Source organism: Telopea speciosissima, chromosome 2 (assembly GCF_018873765.1).
Source record: "Telopea speciosissima isolate NSW1024214 ecotype Mountain lineage chromosome 2, Tspe_v1, whole genome shotgun sequence".
Classification (NCBI taxonomy): Eukaryota; Viridiplantae; Streptophyta; class Magnoliopsida; order Proteales; family Proteaceae; genus Telopea; species Telopea speciosissima.
In genome coordinates, this window is record NC_057917.1 from 72,304,841 (window position 1) to 72,319,764 (window position 14,924).

Here is a 14,924-nt window from a genome sequence, read left to right on the forward strand (position 1 = left end):
GCTCTGCTCCTCCTCATCGCGGTCGTCGCTCCTCCTCCTCATTGACTCCAGGTAATCTCTATCTCTCTCGATTTAACCCTAACCATTCTTCTCCCCTTTTCATCTTCTTCTACTTCTCAGGTCTTTATTTTGGAACCCTAACTCTCGATCGAAGCATTTCCACTATAGATTAAATAATGAGGAAACTTTGCTTCTACCTGCTGGAGACTTTCTTCTTTTAGACTTAATACTCAAAATCTACAGGGTAGGTCAATGTTTGATCTAGTCCATCAATTCCTTAAAGCAACAGCTCAATTCCCTGCCCCTGATGATGCTATTTTTCACTGGGTTTCTTTGATTTGGCATATTTGGAAGGCTCATAATAGTGTTGTTTTCCATCATACTAACCCTTCACCTTCCAATGTTATTCAGGGTGCTCGTCATTTTGCTCTTGAAGGACGGTTGAGTATGAATATGAATCAGTATACGTATCATACTAATCCCCCTCCATTATCTACCATTCCCCCTCCTTTATCAAGTTCGCATTTCTTTGTGCATTATGATGGTGCTTGGAAGTCTAATTCGCTCTGTGGTGGCAGGGGTGTTACTATACATGACTTTCAAAGGGAGTTTGTTGCTGCTAAATGTAGATCGGGTAACAATTTCTCTGCTTCATCAATGGAGGCTGAAGCTATTAGGGATGGATTGTTGCTGGCTAGGAGCTTGTCGCTACAGCATCTTTGTTGTGTTGTTTTTCTGATTCCTTAGGTCTTGTTTCGTGTCTCAATGATTCTGCTAAGGCCCCAGATTGGGCGACTGGTGTTTTAGTTCAGGACATTTTATTGTTGTGTAATGATTTTGCTAGCGTTAGTTTTCGATTTGTACCCCATTCGAGTAACAGTGAAGCTCACATTCTGGCTAGGGGAGCTTCTTTGATTCGTTTGTCCAAGGTTTGGTGGGTTATACCACATTCTTTTCTTGTTAATCCTGCTATTTTTTTAAGTTGCAGGAAAAACTTTTTTAGATATTTTAAATAATTCGCATGGTGGAGGGCTTAGATTAGGGATTTAGAGAGAGAGAGAGAGAGTGGGTATTTTTTTTCCTAATCTTTTCTTCGCATCAATGGGCTAGCCCATCAAGTACCACTATTAAAGGGCTGGCCAGGAGGGTGTTATTTATAGTACTAGTATTGTGCCATGTTTTATTGGGAGAATGTTCTCTGGGTTGCAGTGCAGGCTGCGGCCAGGCACATGGGCCTGCCACTCAGTGGGGAAGGGTGGTTATTGTGCCCACCCCCTTGTGCCTGGGCGTAGCCTGCACAGCGGCACAAAGAACAGTGCCCCTGTTTTATTTTACCATACAGTAGAGGGTTTTCCAACAACGTTGGGTGGACCATGAGCCCCTGACCCCCTTTAGGTTCACCCCTGGCCGGTCTAATACGTTTTAGGCAGCAGAATTAGCAAGCCTACATGGTAGCTAACTGAGTCTTCTCTTTCCTGCGTCATGGGTTGGATCCATCTATCTTCAGACCTTGGCGGATTTTGGTGAGCGGGTTATTAGAGCAGCGTTTCAAAAATCGGAATTGGATCGCTCCAATCGGCCGTGATTGATCCTGCCACTTCAGATCAGATTTCAGCTGATTTCAAATGGATTCTAACAAATTTGGATTGGATTCGACATTGACCGATTCGATTCCTGTTTTATATCAATGAATCGTGTCATCGTGTGCCGGCTTTATGGAGAACTATAACGGTATTTTGGGAAACCAATGAGTCACAATAGCTCAAAATTGAACAATATGATTTTTTTAGACCAAAATCGATACATGCACCTACAGATTTATGCAACCAAACACACTCTAAGAAATTTGATTGGTTCAAACGATCCGGTATCATCTTTTGATACCCTTAATACTAAGATACAACCCTCAAAACAGGAAGAAAAAAAAAAATTTGCTAGGCAAGCAAACGATTAAAGAAAATGATCATCCCACAGGTGTAATCAAACTTGCCAAACCAATCTAGCATTTGGCTCTCCTCCAGTCCAGCCCAGCCAAAATATGGGTCTTTGGGTCATGGGGTCATTTCACAAGTGGGCCCCACCTTATTAAATGATCAAACCCCCCATATTTTGGCTGGGATGGATCCTCCAGCTCCCGCCACGGATGGAGGAAAGCCAGGTCCACCAATCCCATGGATGGAAAACGGTAGCTAGGGGTATTTAGTATTGCCCTATGAATCTATGATAAAAGACTTACCATACCACCTAAGGATTTAAATCACGATATCGAGATGGTTTTGTTTCATATTTTGAGAGTACGCCACCCGATTGTGCAGCACACACCACCCATACGACAGAGGGGTGTACGTAATGACCACCACACCCCCTGAAAAGATTGAAATGACCAGGGGTGCGATAGTCATTTCACTCACCCTTGTGTTTGAGCATAGGGGCGGCGTATACTGTGCGACTGGGTGGTGTTCTTTCTCCCTCCTCCCCCTCAGAAAAAAAAAAATAAAAAAAATAGCACTTTTTAGATCATTTTGCTCTTTAGTATGAATTGATACACTGCACTGATATCGTGGGCATTGGTGCTATTGATATGTATCAACCAATACGATATTGGTACCACTAATCGTGTTGCCACTAAGTCTATCTGATGATGATCTTCCATGGCCCAAACTGAACCTCTGCTTGCATAATACTTTGGAGAACATCTCGTAAGCATGGTTTCAAGAATTGGGAATCGGATATTGGTGAATCAACTGACACCAATCCCAATTATAAAAAAAAATCTAAATCAAAACCGGATTGGCCGAATCCTAGTCATTTTCTTTATATTTCAAATTGTATGGGATGGATCGATTCCTAAGGCCAGATTTGATATGATTTGAATTTCAATTTAAGAATAAAGAAATCCATTTGGCGAAAACCGAATCAATTAATAAACAGATTATGGACTCTGATTCTGATTTTAAATGGTTGGTTTCGATTTTGAGAAATAATTTCAATTTGCAATTCACACCCTTACTTTTCACATACCATACACAACCATTACCCGAGTTCTGGTTTTAACATTGAATGGGGGGACAAACAAACGTTCGCCCCCATCAAAATGACAAAAATACCCCCCCTATTTGATGAAGCATCGTCGTACATAAATCCCTAACAAAGAAATAGTTATAAACCAGAATGTAATGTTTTTCATTGATTTAGCAGGGCTTAGAATCATGGATATATACATGGTCAAAAGACCTTACGGATTAATATGTTGAGATTCTGAAGGCGGACAGAGACGAAAGGTCCAGTACCTATGAAATATCAAGCAAAAACACAGTTTAATTAGCAGACAAACATATATAAAAGTAAATAAATAACAAATAAAAAAGAAGTACTAATAAATAACAAATAACAAGTTAATTAGAGATATGAGTAATTAAGTACGTATGATGAGATTGGAAAACAAATAAATAAAAAAAAATTACAAGAAAAAAAATGAAGAAATTAATTAAAAAGTACTAATTAAAAGTTCACTACCTCATTAACAAAAAACGAGAAGTAATGCGAGTTCTGGTCTGCATGCTGATCACTCTCATCATCAGTGCTTATTATTGAGGTTTCCGCATCATCAGATTCAAATAAGAAGGAGAACTGCAACTCCGAGTTCTGATCTACAAGCTGCTTCATGTCATCATCACTGTGTATTGAGGATTCCGTATCAGATTCAAATAAGAAGGAGAACTGTAACTCCCAGTTATGATCTAGAGGCTGATCACTCTCATCCTCATCATCATCATCATCATCATCACTGTTTGGGTTCGGGTTTTCCGAATCATCAGATTCAAAAAACGAGAACTGCTGTTGCTGCTGTAGTGGTTGATAATGATCGTCAAGATAATAAATCTGGTGCAGAAGATCATGATCATCAGGGAAAAACTGCAACAGAAGAAGTAGATATTCATAGTAATCATAATAGTTGGTGTTGTTCATCATGAATGAACTTTGATCAGCAGAAGTAGTACTGAAATTGTTCATAACGACCTTAATATTGTTATTATCGATCTGATTGAACAAGCTAGCGGGTAGTGAAGTGAAGTGAGATACGATTCTTGTACTGTGTTTATATATAGAGCTGTGCAGAGTTGAGAGAGAGACAGAGGTTTGGGCACAAATATAATTAAGCAACATAATATCCTATTCTTATTAGAATTAGGATTTTACTGATGACTAAGAAGAAGTTATTATACTTTTAGGACAAGTTTAACCTATTATTCTTTCCTTAATTCCCCCTACATTACATATATGAGTCCGAACTTTTCTCTCTCTCTCTCTCTCTGCCATGTCACTCCCATCTTAAAAGAATACTAAAAAGAATTTAGTAATAAAGAAGATCCATATTTTCTAATCTCACTTCAATATCCAATCTAGGGTCATCAACACGTGTCTTAATCATCGTGTTATAGACTTTCTACTCTTTCTCATAGGAATAACATATTAGGGTAAATAATAGGGGTTGCAAATTTGGCCTTGTCGGCCCGTATTCACCCTGAGCCCAAGGCCTAAGTTGAGATACTGTAAACTTGAGGGCGGATCAGGTTGAACCAATGTTAAGGTTTTGGACCGAGCGAGATCTAATCCTGTTTTAAGTTATACTATAAAATATATATTAATGAAATAAATATATTATAAATTTTAAATGTCATATACTTTTTGTTATAAAATATATTATATATGAAAATAAGAAGTGATTTAATATATTTATATAACATTGTTAATTTTCTCTCCGATCTAGTACAACTCATGCATCTCTCCCTTTCCCTGCCCCATGATTAAGGCCAATTAAGATCAATCAGGCCCAACCCTGAGGACGGATTAGGGTTGATTTTTTAGGCCTTGAATCAGGGTTAGGATGGGCCTGGGCCTAGCTAAGAGGACTCGGGATTGGACTGAGGTTTAAAAGGCCCGGCCCAATTATCTTAAGCCTTATATGGATCAGTAAACGACTTACTAAATAGAACCATGTCCATGTACTAGCCTAAAAGGCCCGATTACCTAAACGGGCAAAACCTTAAATTGATAGGGATTGATTATGCCCGACCAAAACCAACTACCAGTTGAACCCCCGAAGTGTAACAATCGTTGCGAGTGGAAGCCTCGAAGGGTTAGGGGTGTCATTTCCTAGACCACACGATATATAGTTAGTTTTTTTATTAATTGATGGGTATTGGTCCAACCTGATTAATTTGATAGATCGACCAATTAGGACCGAATGTACAAATTTACCCGAAACCCAACCGATTAAGAACTGTCAAAGAAACCAATTAATCAAATCCAATTAAAGACTGGTAACCAAGTAAGCGATTATTAATCACTCAAGGTCTTGGCTTTGAGTACCAATTAATGTAATTGATGACTTCAGGCTTGGCCCTAAGAGGTGAAAGATCGATCAAGTATGATTCGAATCGATCAGACCAACCGGTTTAAGGTGTCCCATTCATCAAAATTAACTATGGAAGAAGGTAGAAAGAGGGTGGAGGGGTACCCCTATTGAAAATACATGGATACAAGTAAACTCTACCTATCCATCTTAATTTAAAATTCCCACATCACAAATTGGGTTGGACCTTTGGTTTTGTAATGACTCATTAAATAAAAGGATTTTCATCACATTTTAAGGTGTCAAAAAATTTGTGACTTTATTTTTTTGTCTTGAAGGAGCCAAGATCAGCAAATGGATCACCAATTGCGCTTCGTTTTCTACATTGAGGAAGGAAAGAGCCAAGAACCTGTCTTCTCTCTGCTCCTTTGTTGGTTGGTACCTTTGTGTTATACCCGCACCCCGGATCATAATTAATTATTATTTCTTTCCCGTGACGTGTGGTTATCACGGCCACGTATGCTGATGAGCTGTTCTCACTGGTGGTCAAACCCAGCTACAAAATTATTGACCACAGTGCGGGTTTACCTGTGGAGGAAACTATTCGGGGTCATGGGGGACAAACCATAATAAGGAAATAGTAGGTTCTAGCCCTTAATTTTATTTATTTACCCTTTTCCTCGATGCCCTCGAAGTACGGATCAAGATTTAGACCGCCCGGGCTATTTTAGTTGAGTTGGGAATATTCTATTTGTGGGTCCCATTTATTTAAGGGAGCGTGTGATGGGCTTATAATCCCATGGTGGATGGACCCATCCCCAAGTGGGTTCTTTTCTATTTGAAACCTGTGGGCAGACCCATTTAGTTAAGAGGCCCATTCAACTTGAGGGCCCATTTGACCTTATTTGACCCAAAGATGGGTTAACCCATTCCTTTACCCTAAATAAGACCATGGGTCAACCCATTAAGCCCTCTTGACCCATTTAACTTAAACTACCCATTTGGCCTAATGACCCATTTATCTTGGATCCACCCATTTAACTCTTGACCCATTTAACTTAAAGTACCCATTTAGCTATTTGACCCATTTAACTTAAAGGACCCAAGCCCATTTTCTATAAATAAGACAAAGGGGGGGGGGGGAGAAGCATTCATTTTCATTTCTTCTCCCATCTAACCTAAATCGTGGAGGAGAGAAAGAGGAGAGAAAGGAGAAAGAAGAAAGAAGAAAGAAGGAAAGAAGAAAGAAGGAAGGAGAAAAGGAGAAGGAGGAATGGAAAAGCTTGGTTGAAGGCTTGGAATCTCACCTTGTGGAGCCCTCTACGTGGAGCTTTTCTACATTGGGGAAGGTAAGCCATTGAAACCCACATCTCTTCATCTATTTTGAGTTTTGAGGTTTGGGAAATGGGAGAGATTCGACCTAGGGTTCTCTTGGAACCCAAGGAATCGATGGAACCTCTAAACCTAGACTATGGTAGAGCTATTTCACTCCATTACAAGCCCTAAGCCTAAGTAATCTCTTTCCATTTAAGAAATTTAAGGTTTCTACCCTATTATGTCCTAATTTAGGTTCTCTTTGTTTTTCCTCTTAAATCCATGGGATTACATGGGCCTAATGAGGTCTTAGAACCCTAATGGACCTAGGAGGAAGCTTTCTTGAAGCCTCCCTACCTTTAAATCCCTTGCAAAATGAATCCCTAGTGAGAAACCTTTCAATTTTCGGTTCTGCAGGTATGTGATTTTACATGTGGTTTCAGACCTGAGAAACCACACCTGCAACCACCCTTGGCAGAGACCTTCCTAAGCCCCTGGTTAGCTAGGATTTACATGTGGTTTCGGACCTGAGAAACCACACCTGCAACCACCCTTGGCAGAGACCTTCCTAAGCCCCTGGTTAGCTAGGATTTACATGTGGTTTCGGACCAGCAAGAAACCACCCTGAAATTACCTCCCTGAGAAGGCCCCTGTGAAGCTAGGATTTACACTCGGTTTCAGTTTTCTGAAACCACATCTGCAATCGACCTTGACTAAACGTCCCGAACCCCTGGTTTCCTAGGATTTACACTCGGTTTCGTTTAAACCACATCTCGCAACCGACCTTGACTAAACTCCGAACCCCTGGTTTCCTAGGATTTACATTCGGTTTCGAGTTTTACGAAACCACATCTGCAACCGACCTTGACTAAAACTGTCCTGAACCCCTGGTTTCCTAGGATTTGCATGTGGTTGCAGAATTTGGGCATGAAACCACTCCTGCAACCACTTTGTTTCTAAAACCTTATACTTAAGTGTTTATGGAAGACCTTTTGGGGATCCTTTCCCTTCGCTCGTTTAACCTTATTTCACTCTTTGTTTAGGTTAATATATTCATCTTGTGGCTTATTGCTTGATCGAGGCGACAACTGATAATCTTGGTGCTTGGCGTATACGTTGTGAGTGGGTTTGGTTGTTTGGGCTTGATATTATTATTGCATTGTATATTATGTCATCATTATAAATTATTAAGCATGCTTGTGCATATTGCATATTTTATATATGAATGTTATGATGTAAATTGGAGATGCTTTACTTTGATGGGTCTCTGTGGGTGGGTGCGGTCCGAACCCCGGATAATATATATAATTATGAAGAAATTATGCTGAATATCATGTTGAATTGTATGCGCCGGTGCCGTCTTGTAATCGGGCACTAAACCGGATGAAAAGTTGATGCGCCGGATTACCTCTCGGGACGATAGGACTTGCATGTAGTCGTGGCTAGGATTTTACACCCTTATGCTACGACCCTTACCAACAGGGGTTTAGGTGTTGGGTAATCGCACACCGGATTACGTGGAGGTGGGAGAGGCCAGTCATGGTAGTATTGGTTATCAGGGGTCTGCCACTGAGTGGTCTTGGAGGCTTCGATCGGCGTAGGTCCCAGGTGACAATTGAGGTTTCATTGTGGCGATAAGTTAAGTGACCCACAGTGTCTCCCGAGTTGTCACAGTAGCATATACCTCTGACTTAGTTGTGATGTTAGGTGAAAAATTTACTTAACATATGCATGCATCATTGGACTATGTGAATTGTGTGTTTGTGCATCCCCATCCCCTCACTGGCTCAGTGGAGAGCTAACCCCCTCGTGTACACAATTTTTAGATTATGATGCAGGTACGGAGGAGCCGGAAGCTGTGTTAGAGGAACATGGCAACGGGTGTCCTTGTGACGATTGCGCCTACGGGCCGTGAGAATTCTTGGGACTTGTTCCCCTTTTGTTTATTTTAGAGCGTAGGCCCATGTAAAAACATTTACTGTTATACCCTTGTTAATCATTATTAGATGGTAATGAAAAATGGATTAACTACAGTATTTATCATCTAGGCTTTGATCATCTTATAACTATTGATTTTATACGCTTCCGCAAAACTACTGATCATTTGGAATGTAATATTTCCCTTTCCGCACTCTGATATTATATTATTTTAATATTAGTTATGACTGTGCGTTGGGACACTGTGTCAGTGATCCTGGCAGCTTAGTAGGATGACAAGCGTTGTCCTAGTCACCCCTTATAATGTATTTTATCCCTTGTTGGGATGGGGGCGTGACACTTTGGGTGGCATGAAATGACCTTATCTTTGGTAGAAAAGATTGGACACCGGTCCAAGTCATACAAGCAGCTCAACAGGCCTGCAAAGAGTTCATTGATGCCGGAACCCCTCTGCAACCAGCCCCTACTACCCACCACCCTCCCTCTACTGAAGCCGTGTGGTCCCCTCCTCCACCAGACTACATCAAGATAAACTGTGACGCCTCTCTCAACCCCTTAACTGACCGCAACGGTCTGGGTTTCGTCCTCCGTGATAATGCGTCGAACACCATGTACGCAGCCTCCGACCCATATACCTTCTCATGCTTACAAAATGACAAGAAACTACCCCCTTTGACCATTCAGCCAATCATTGATGATTTAAGGCACTTGGCCTCTTACTTCAATATGTACCAGTTTATTTGTATTCTTAGGGCTGCAAACCAGTTAGCAGATACCCTAGCCAGGAGGGCTCAGTTTGTTTCAGGTAGGACTGTCTGGCCCAATTCCGATCCCTGTTTCTCTGTAGCCCCAATTATGGGGAACAGTTTGTAACCCGTTTCTTTTCAATGCATTGCTCTTTCTACCCCAAAAAAAAAAAAAATGTATAATATACTTCTTTTTTTTCAAATGTGGCCAAATATTTTCATTTCACATAAAAGTGCATTAATGGCTACATTAAAAGGACTTTCAATTTTTTGAAAATTTTTTTTATCCTTGTATTAAATAATTATATAGGTGAAGAGATCGTTGCCTGGGCTTTTAAAGCCTACACATGCCCTCTAGCCAATGGGAACGACGAAGCGCGTGCTAGCATCGCCCTAGGTAGGATTTTGCCTTTCCATGAGGCTAGCATGGTAGTTTCTCATGTTTCCATGTCCAAGCACAGGAGCCACGTAGGCCACACAACCATATAGTGTTCTTTTCCCCAATTTCTTAATACTAGAATTATCGACAAGGGGCCAAACCAAGCAAGACAGAACAGACTACATTAAATAAATTTTGAAAATAAAACATCACAATTGAAAGAAAATATCAAATTCTAAACATACCTATAGAGGTGTCCTTCAGCCATTCAAGTACTCCCTTAAATAAATTTTCAGTATTCATATTAAAAACTGACCATTATAAATTGGCCAAAAGAGGGCTAAGTATTCCTTCACCGACTTTAACTTTAGTGTGACTTTATTGTGTATGGTCACAAATACCCCTCCTAGGTCCAATCAGAGGGTCTTACATGTCTATGGCCTGGTGCTTTTAGTCAATTTGATATAAGAACTCTCTAAATCTATCGGAAGCCGAGTCTGGAAGGCAAATACACACCACCATATCAACACTGCAATTCTGACCACACTCCGGTAGAAGCACGCAGACCTGTGGCGTTGGGGTTATATCTATCGGACCGGCATAAACCGGGCGGTTCCACCCAAAATCGGCCGACTCGTACATGGAGAACCTTGTCCACTGCGTGATCGTCAACTTCCCCCCAAACTCAAGCCTTCTTGGTCGGTTCACCTCAATGTAGTCCACCATTGACCTCACATACTCCTCAGATATGCCGAGTCGAGCCTCCGTAACGGACTGGGTCGTCTCTTTGAGCCGCCCTTGGACCAATTGCGAGACCGTTCTGGTCACACAAGCCAAGCACACCACGTTACCGTAAAACCCTTCTTTTAACGGCGGATTATTAAGCTTCTGTCGAGCGTTCACAGAGAATGTTAACCGAAGCTCGTAATCCAGAGGCGTTATTTGGAACGCCTTCACCCAGGATCTCCACACGTGTGCCGCCATTGCATCGAAGGTTGTACACGTGCCACCATCGTCGGGTTGGGCTGACCGTTTGAGTTCGGTCTGAAACTCCCGGGTGAACCTGTAACACTTCTGAACCAGTTTAGTATTCCAAAGGGTTGAGGTGAGGGTCGAACCGTCGTCGATGCTCATGAACTCGGTGTGAGGGAACTTAATCATGGGAATATCCCTGGGCCGGAAAAATTCCCTGTCCCAACATGGTACAGGGCTTGGTACGACCGTGCCGGTCCGGGCTGTTTTGGCCCAAGCAGATATGAATTGCATAGCACCTAAACCGTCGCAGAGGCAGTGGCAGATGCGTAAGCCAAGGCTGAAGCCACCGCAGGTGAAGGTTGTTACTTGGGCTATAACCAAGGGCATGTCCACCACCTGATAGGCCTCTTCATTTGGGGCCCTGTGGATCAATGGAGCCCAGGAAGGGTTTGGAACTGTTAGGTCACCAAGGTCACTTAAGGCCATTTCTGAGTGGGCTTCCAAAATCAAGGCTCCTTGTTTGGGTCCAAAAAAGAGCTCCAATTTCCCATTATGGGCCTCCCGGATGCGACCCGAAAACGGGTAGTAAGGAACTAAGACGCTTGCTAATGCATCACGTAGAATCTTTCCAACAGGTTTCCGATCAGAATTCAAGCTGTTTGATGCATAAAAGTAAACAGTTGGGGTGAAAACCCGAGATCCAATCACATCGTCAAGGTTTGAGAGGTAAAGGCAGTCACCAGAGTTGGCCGGAATCGGCCCAGCCGGGGTAACTGTAGTGACATTGTCTATGGTTATAGGGATGTTGAGGTGGGGTGGGAGTTGGAGCTCTTCAATCCATGAAGCCATGGAAGAGTGATTAAGAGAGGTAGTGACTAGTGAGTGGTGGAATTACTTGAAGTTAAGTTTGAATTTACATTTAAACATGGAAGGAGAACAAAGTACAGGTATTGGGCAGTTGGTGGTGGATTTAGTCATGACTTGCTCTTTTCATTTTCAAATCTTTCATTTGGTTTCAATGTCTATGAAAATGGTCTAAGTTTGAAACAAAAGATGAAGCCTTTGGTAAAGAGAGAATTTCTTAATTCACGGGTTCTGGTAGTTGGATGGGACTCTTGGAATTGTGTCAAGGGCATTTTAGACTTCATACAATAAGCGTTCATATTGATGTTATTCATTGTAAAGTATATAAAAATTTTTGTTGGCTTTGTTCATGCAATGTTTGCATATCAATTTATTAACTTGGACACTCTTTTTTCTGAGGAAATCTGTATCTAAGTTATGTAAATTTACGGTTATTCAATTATAGTGGGCAGAAATCTGAATCTTTATCCCCTCCAATTCGCTGCCCCCCTCCAATTCCTCATATGGGGGCAGAAATGACCACCCTACCCCCTGCCCGAAAACACTGCCCAAGGTGGAGTCCACTCCACCCTATTAGAGGAATTGAAGGTGCCTGCAAATTGGAGGTGATAATTATTCATAGAAATCTAGATCTTGAGAGCCTTTGTAGAGGTTGAAATGCAGGTCAAGTTTTGTAACTTTAACCAGAAGCAGCTTTTGATCTCTCTCTGAGATGAGTATGACAAGTTTTTTTTTTGTGGTAAAAATGACAAGTTTATTGATAGGCATAGTAAAAGCAGTAAATATTTCCTAATGCTATTCAATAGTTCAATTTGATGAAAAAAATTTGTAAAACCTTATATTGTAGATTTAAACAAAGAAGCACCTTCTCCCTTCTCAATCCAGGAGTGTTCTGATGTCACTGTTCAACTACTTTCCCCTTCTGGAAGTTGAGAGGAGATAGACTACTTTATCTGTAACATTGATAAATTTATCTTCTTCATGCTATTGCTTACACAGAAATTTATGTTGTGTTTAGTATGAATTCTTGGAATAGAATCTGGATCGAGAACACATTCTATAACCCAATTATTCTTTATTTATCTCAGAAAATCAAAGAATCAGGATCAACCAAAATTCTGGTTGAAGACTATTGGACGTGGGAATATCATATTAGAAATCAGGATTCATCTATTTTAAAGATTCATACTTGAAGAAAGAAATCTCAAATCCGAGAATCGATAGAAGATTCAGACAAAATTCAGACAAACCAGATTAGAGATTAATTTTAATACCAAATAACAAGCCTAATGATAACCAGAAATATATCTAAGATCAGACTTGTAGAGATTAAACTAAAATTAGACTTGTAGTAGGAAAACAGGAAATCAACCCAAAGATTAAAATTTGAAACTGCAGTCAGTTTAAGAACAGAAACAGATGGCCTTTTGTGAAAACAAACCTAAAATCCAATGGTTGGATTTGAAGTTTCAGAAAATTCAGTCTTGAGTAGGAATACAAGAAACCAGAAAAAAGACCAATGCCCAATACACATAGTAATAGTAATTCCATGAGGATTATGTCCCTAAATAGAATCAAAACTTTTAATAGAATTGTAAATATAAGTCCAGCAACACTAATAAATCCATGAAGCTTATGTCAATCCGATAGGTGTGCAGAAAATAGAGAGTATGACTACTAACTTGGATCCGATGGAGAAATAATGAAGAATGTGGAAGAAAGATATTAAACAAGCTTGTCACTTGATCCTGGACTGGAATCCCACCAGCCTTACCTTAGAATGGTGGAGAAGAACTGTAGAGGCAAAAGCCAACTTCATTCATCAACTAAAATGGTGGAGAAGAACTGTAGCCCTTACATCAAAATACATAAATTTCAAGGGATGAATAGGAGTTTCCTAATCAAACTAGGAAACTGAAAATAGGTCATAATAGGCCTGGAATTTATAGATAAAATTCCAGTCTTTACAAGGAATTAAAATTGAAATAAATAAAGAAACAGCCTATAGAAGGCCCCAAGATTGGGAGTTGGTTCAGTATTGAACTAGAAACTGGTCGACTGACCTGGTTCACTGTCTACGCTGTTACTTCTGAGAGCACCTTTGATCTGCATCACTCGTCCAGATTTCTGGTTTAAATTTCTTGCACAATTTAATTGGCAAAGTATGGACAAGATCTTCATTTCTGGGTAGAGGAATGTTGACCAGTAATATATATTTACAATATCCAATATTACAACTTCACTGGCCCCAAAGAATATATATACAATTTCTTCTAACAAAACTGAAAATGACAAAAAGGCAAAAAAAAGAATGGGCATTTGGTTATATTCAGTGATCATAACATCAGAAGTCAACTGTTTGGAATATGTCTAATCTGAAGTGAATTCACTGCTTCGATGGCAACCTATGCAATTAATCAATCCTGCGATGTAGCAGAATACTCGAACAAGAGGCGTTTAGATGGAGTAGATTGCAAAAGTACACGTAGGCGGCTTGTGAGCTGGTAAATCAATGTCCATTGCATTGCCATCTCAGAGTCCTTCATCTGTCTTGAAATTGAGGCCTGAAAATCACAAGTGCATGCAGCCATGCACACAAATGTTGCTCAACAGACTAGATTAAAAAAAATCCAAAAATCCCAAAAGATAACCAGGTTAACTATGTTTTTTCATGGGGAGGCCTGAAGTCAAATTCAAAGATTGACAATGACCAAAATTCTGTAATGTTTCTCCAGATAGCTAAATAGAATGATGATTGAATTTTGGCCAAGGGTTCTCTGAGCTGCTGGCATACCCTATGCCCCTCACCTCTTTTTTTCTCGTTTTTGAGGAGAGAAAAAAAAAATTAATGTGAGGGGGCGTATGGTATGCCAGTGACTCAAAGACATTTTTCCCTCGAATTTTTTAGGATAATCCAATTGGGTTAATGGCTGGCCCAAAAACACTCATAGATGAGAACAATGTATTCAGGCAATACTGCTGTGCTACTTTTTTTATTGTTGAAAATGGATACAACTGCTCTTCTGCCACTTAAATAGATCAACAATATGGAAGAAAATTTCATATGATATTTGTCATCCAGAAAGTTGACACCCAATCCCAGCAGAAGACACATTAGAATGAATCAGCTGTCTTTGATGCAGGCCTGAGCCCATTTCTCTGGTAAGCTGAATGCCCTTTTACAATTACTTTGACTAGTGGCTTCTGCTGATTCAATAACACAGTCCGGGTATTTAGCAAGGGCCTGAGGGACCTCTAATTTGATCTACTACCGAAGCCAAATTTCAAAGGCATCTGGCTGATCCCGATGGAAAGTGGTATCCATGAGGAGAATGGTTGGAGTTTTAATTTT

General features: G+C 40.5%; 2 protein-coding genes across 3 annotated transcripts in view; both read right to left on the bottom strand.

The window, feature by feature from the left end:
• Positions 1–10,114: 10,114 nt before the first annotated feature.
• Positions 10,115–11,635, bottom strand: LOC122652615 (alcohol acyl transferase 1 allele RGa). The gene has a single exon (XM_043846398.1). The coding sequence runs from the start codon at positions 11,555–11,557 to the stop codon at positions 10,184–10,186; it is 1,374 nt and encodes a 457-aa protein (XP_043702333.1). The 5' UTR covers positions 11,558–11,635; the 3' UTR covers positions 10,115–10,183.
• A 2,246-nt stretch (positions 11,636–13,881) lies between these two features.
• LOC122651262 (protein TIC236, chloroplastic) overlaps positions 13,882–14,924 on the bottom strand; it is a 48,811-nt gene continuing 47,768 nt past the window's right edge. For both annotated transcript variants that reach the window (XM_043844575.1, XM_043844574.1), the window contains exon 23: positions 13,882–14,136. In XM_043844575.1, the coding sequence (XP_043700510.1) occupies positions 13,990–14,136 (147 nt within the window). In that variant the 3' untranslated portion in view covers positions 13,882–13,989. The remainder of the gene's footprint in view (positions 14,137–14,924) is intronic.

Bases quoted from the DNA above. Each gene is read 5' to 3' on its own strand.
- LOC122652615 (XM_043846398.1), bottom strand. From the start codon at position 11,557: ATGGCTTCATGGATTGAAGAGCTCCAACTCCCACCCCACCTCAACATC.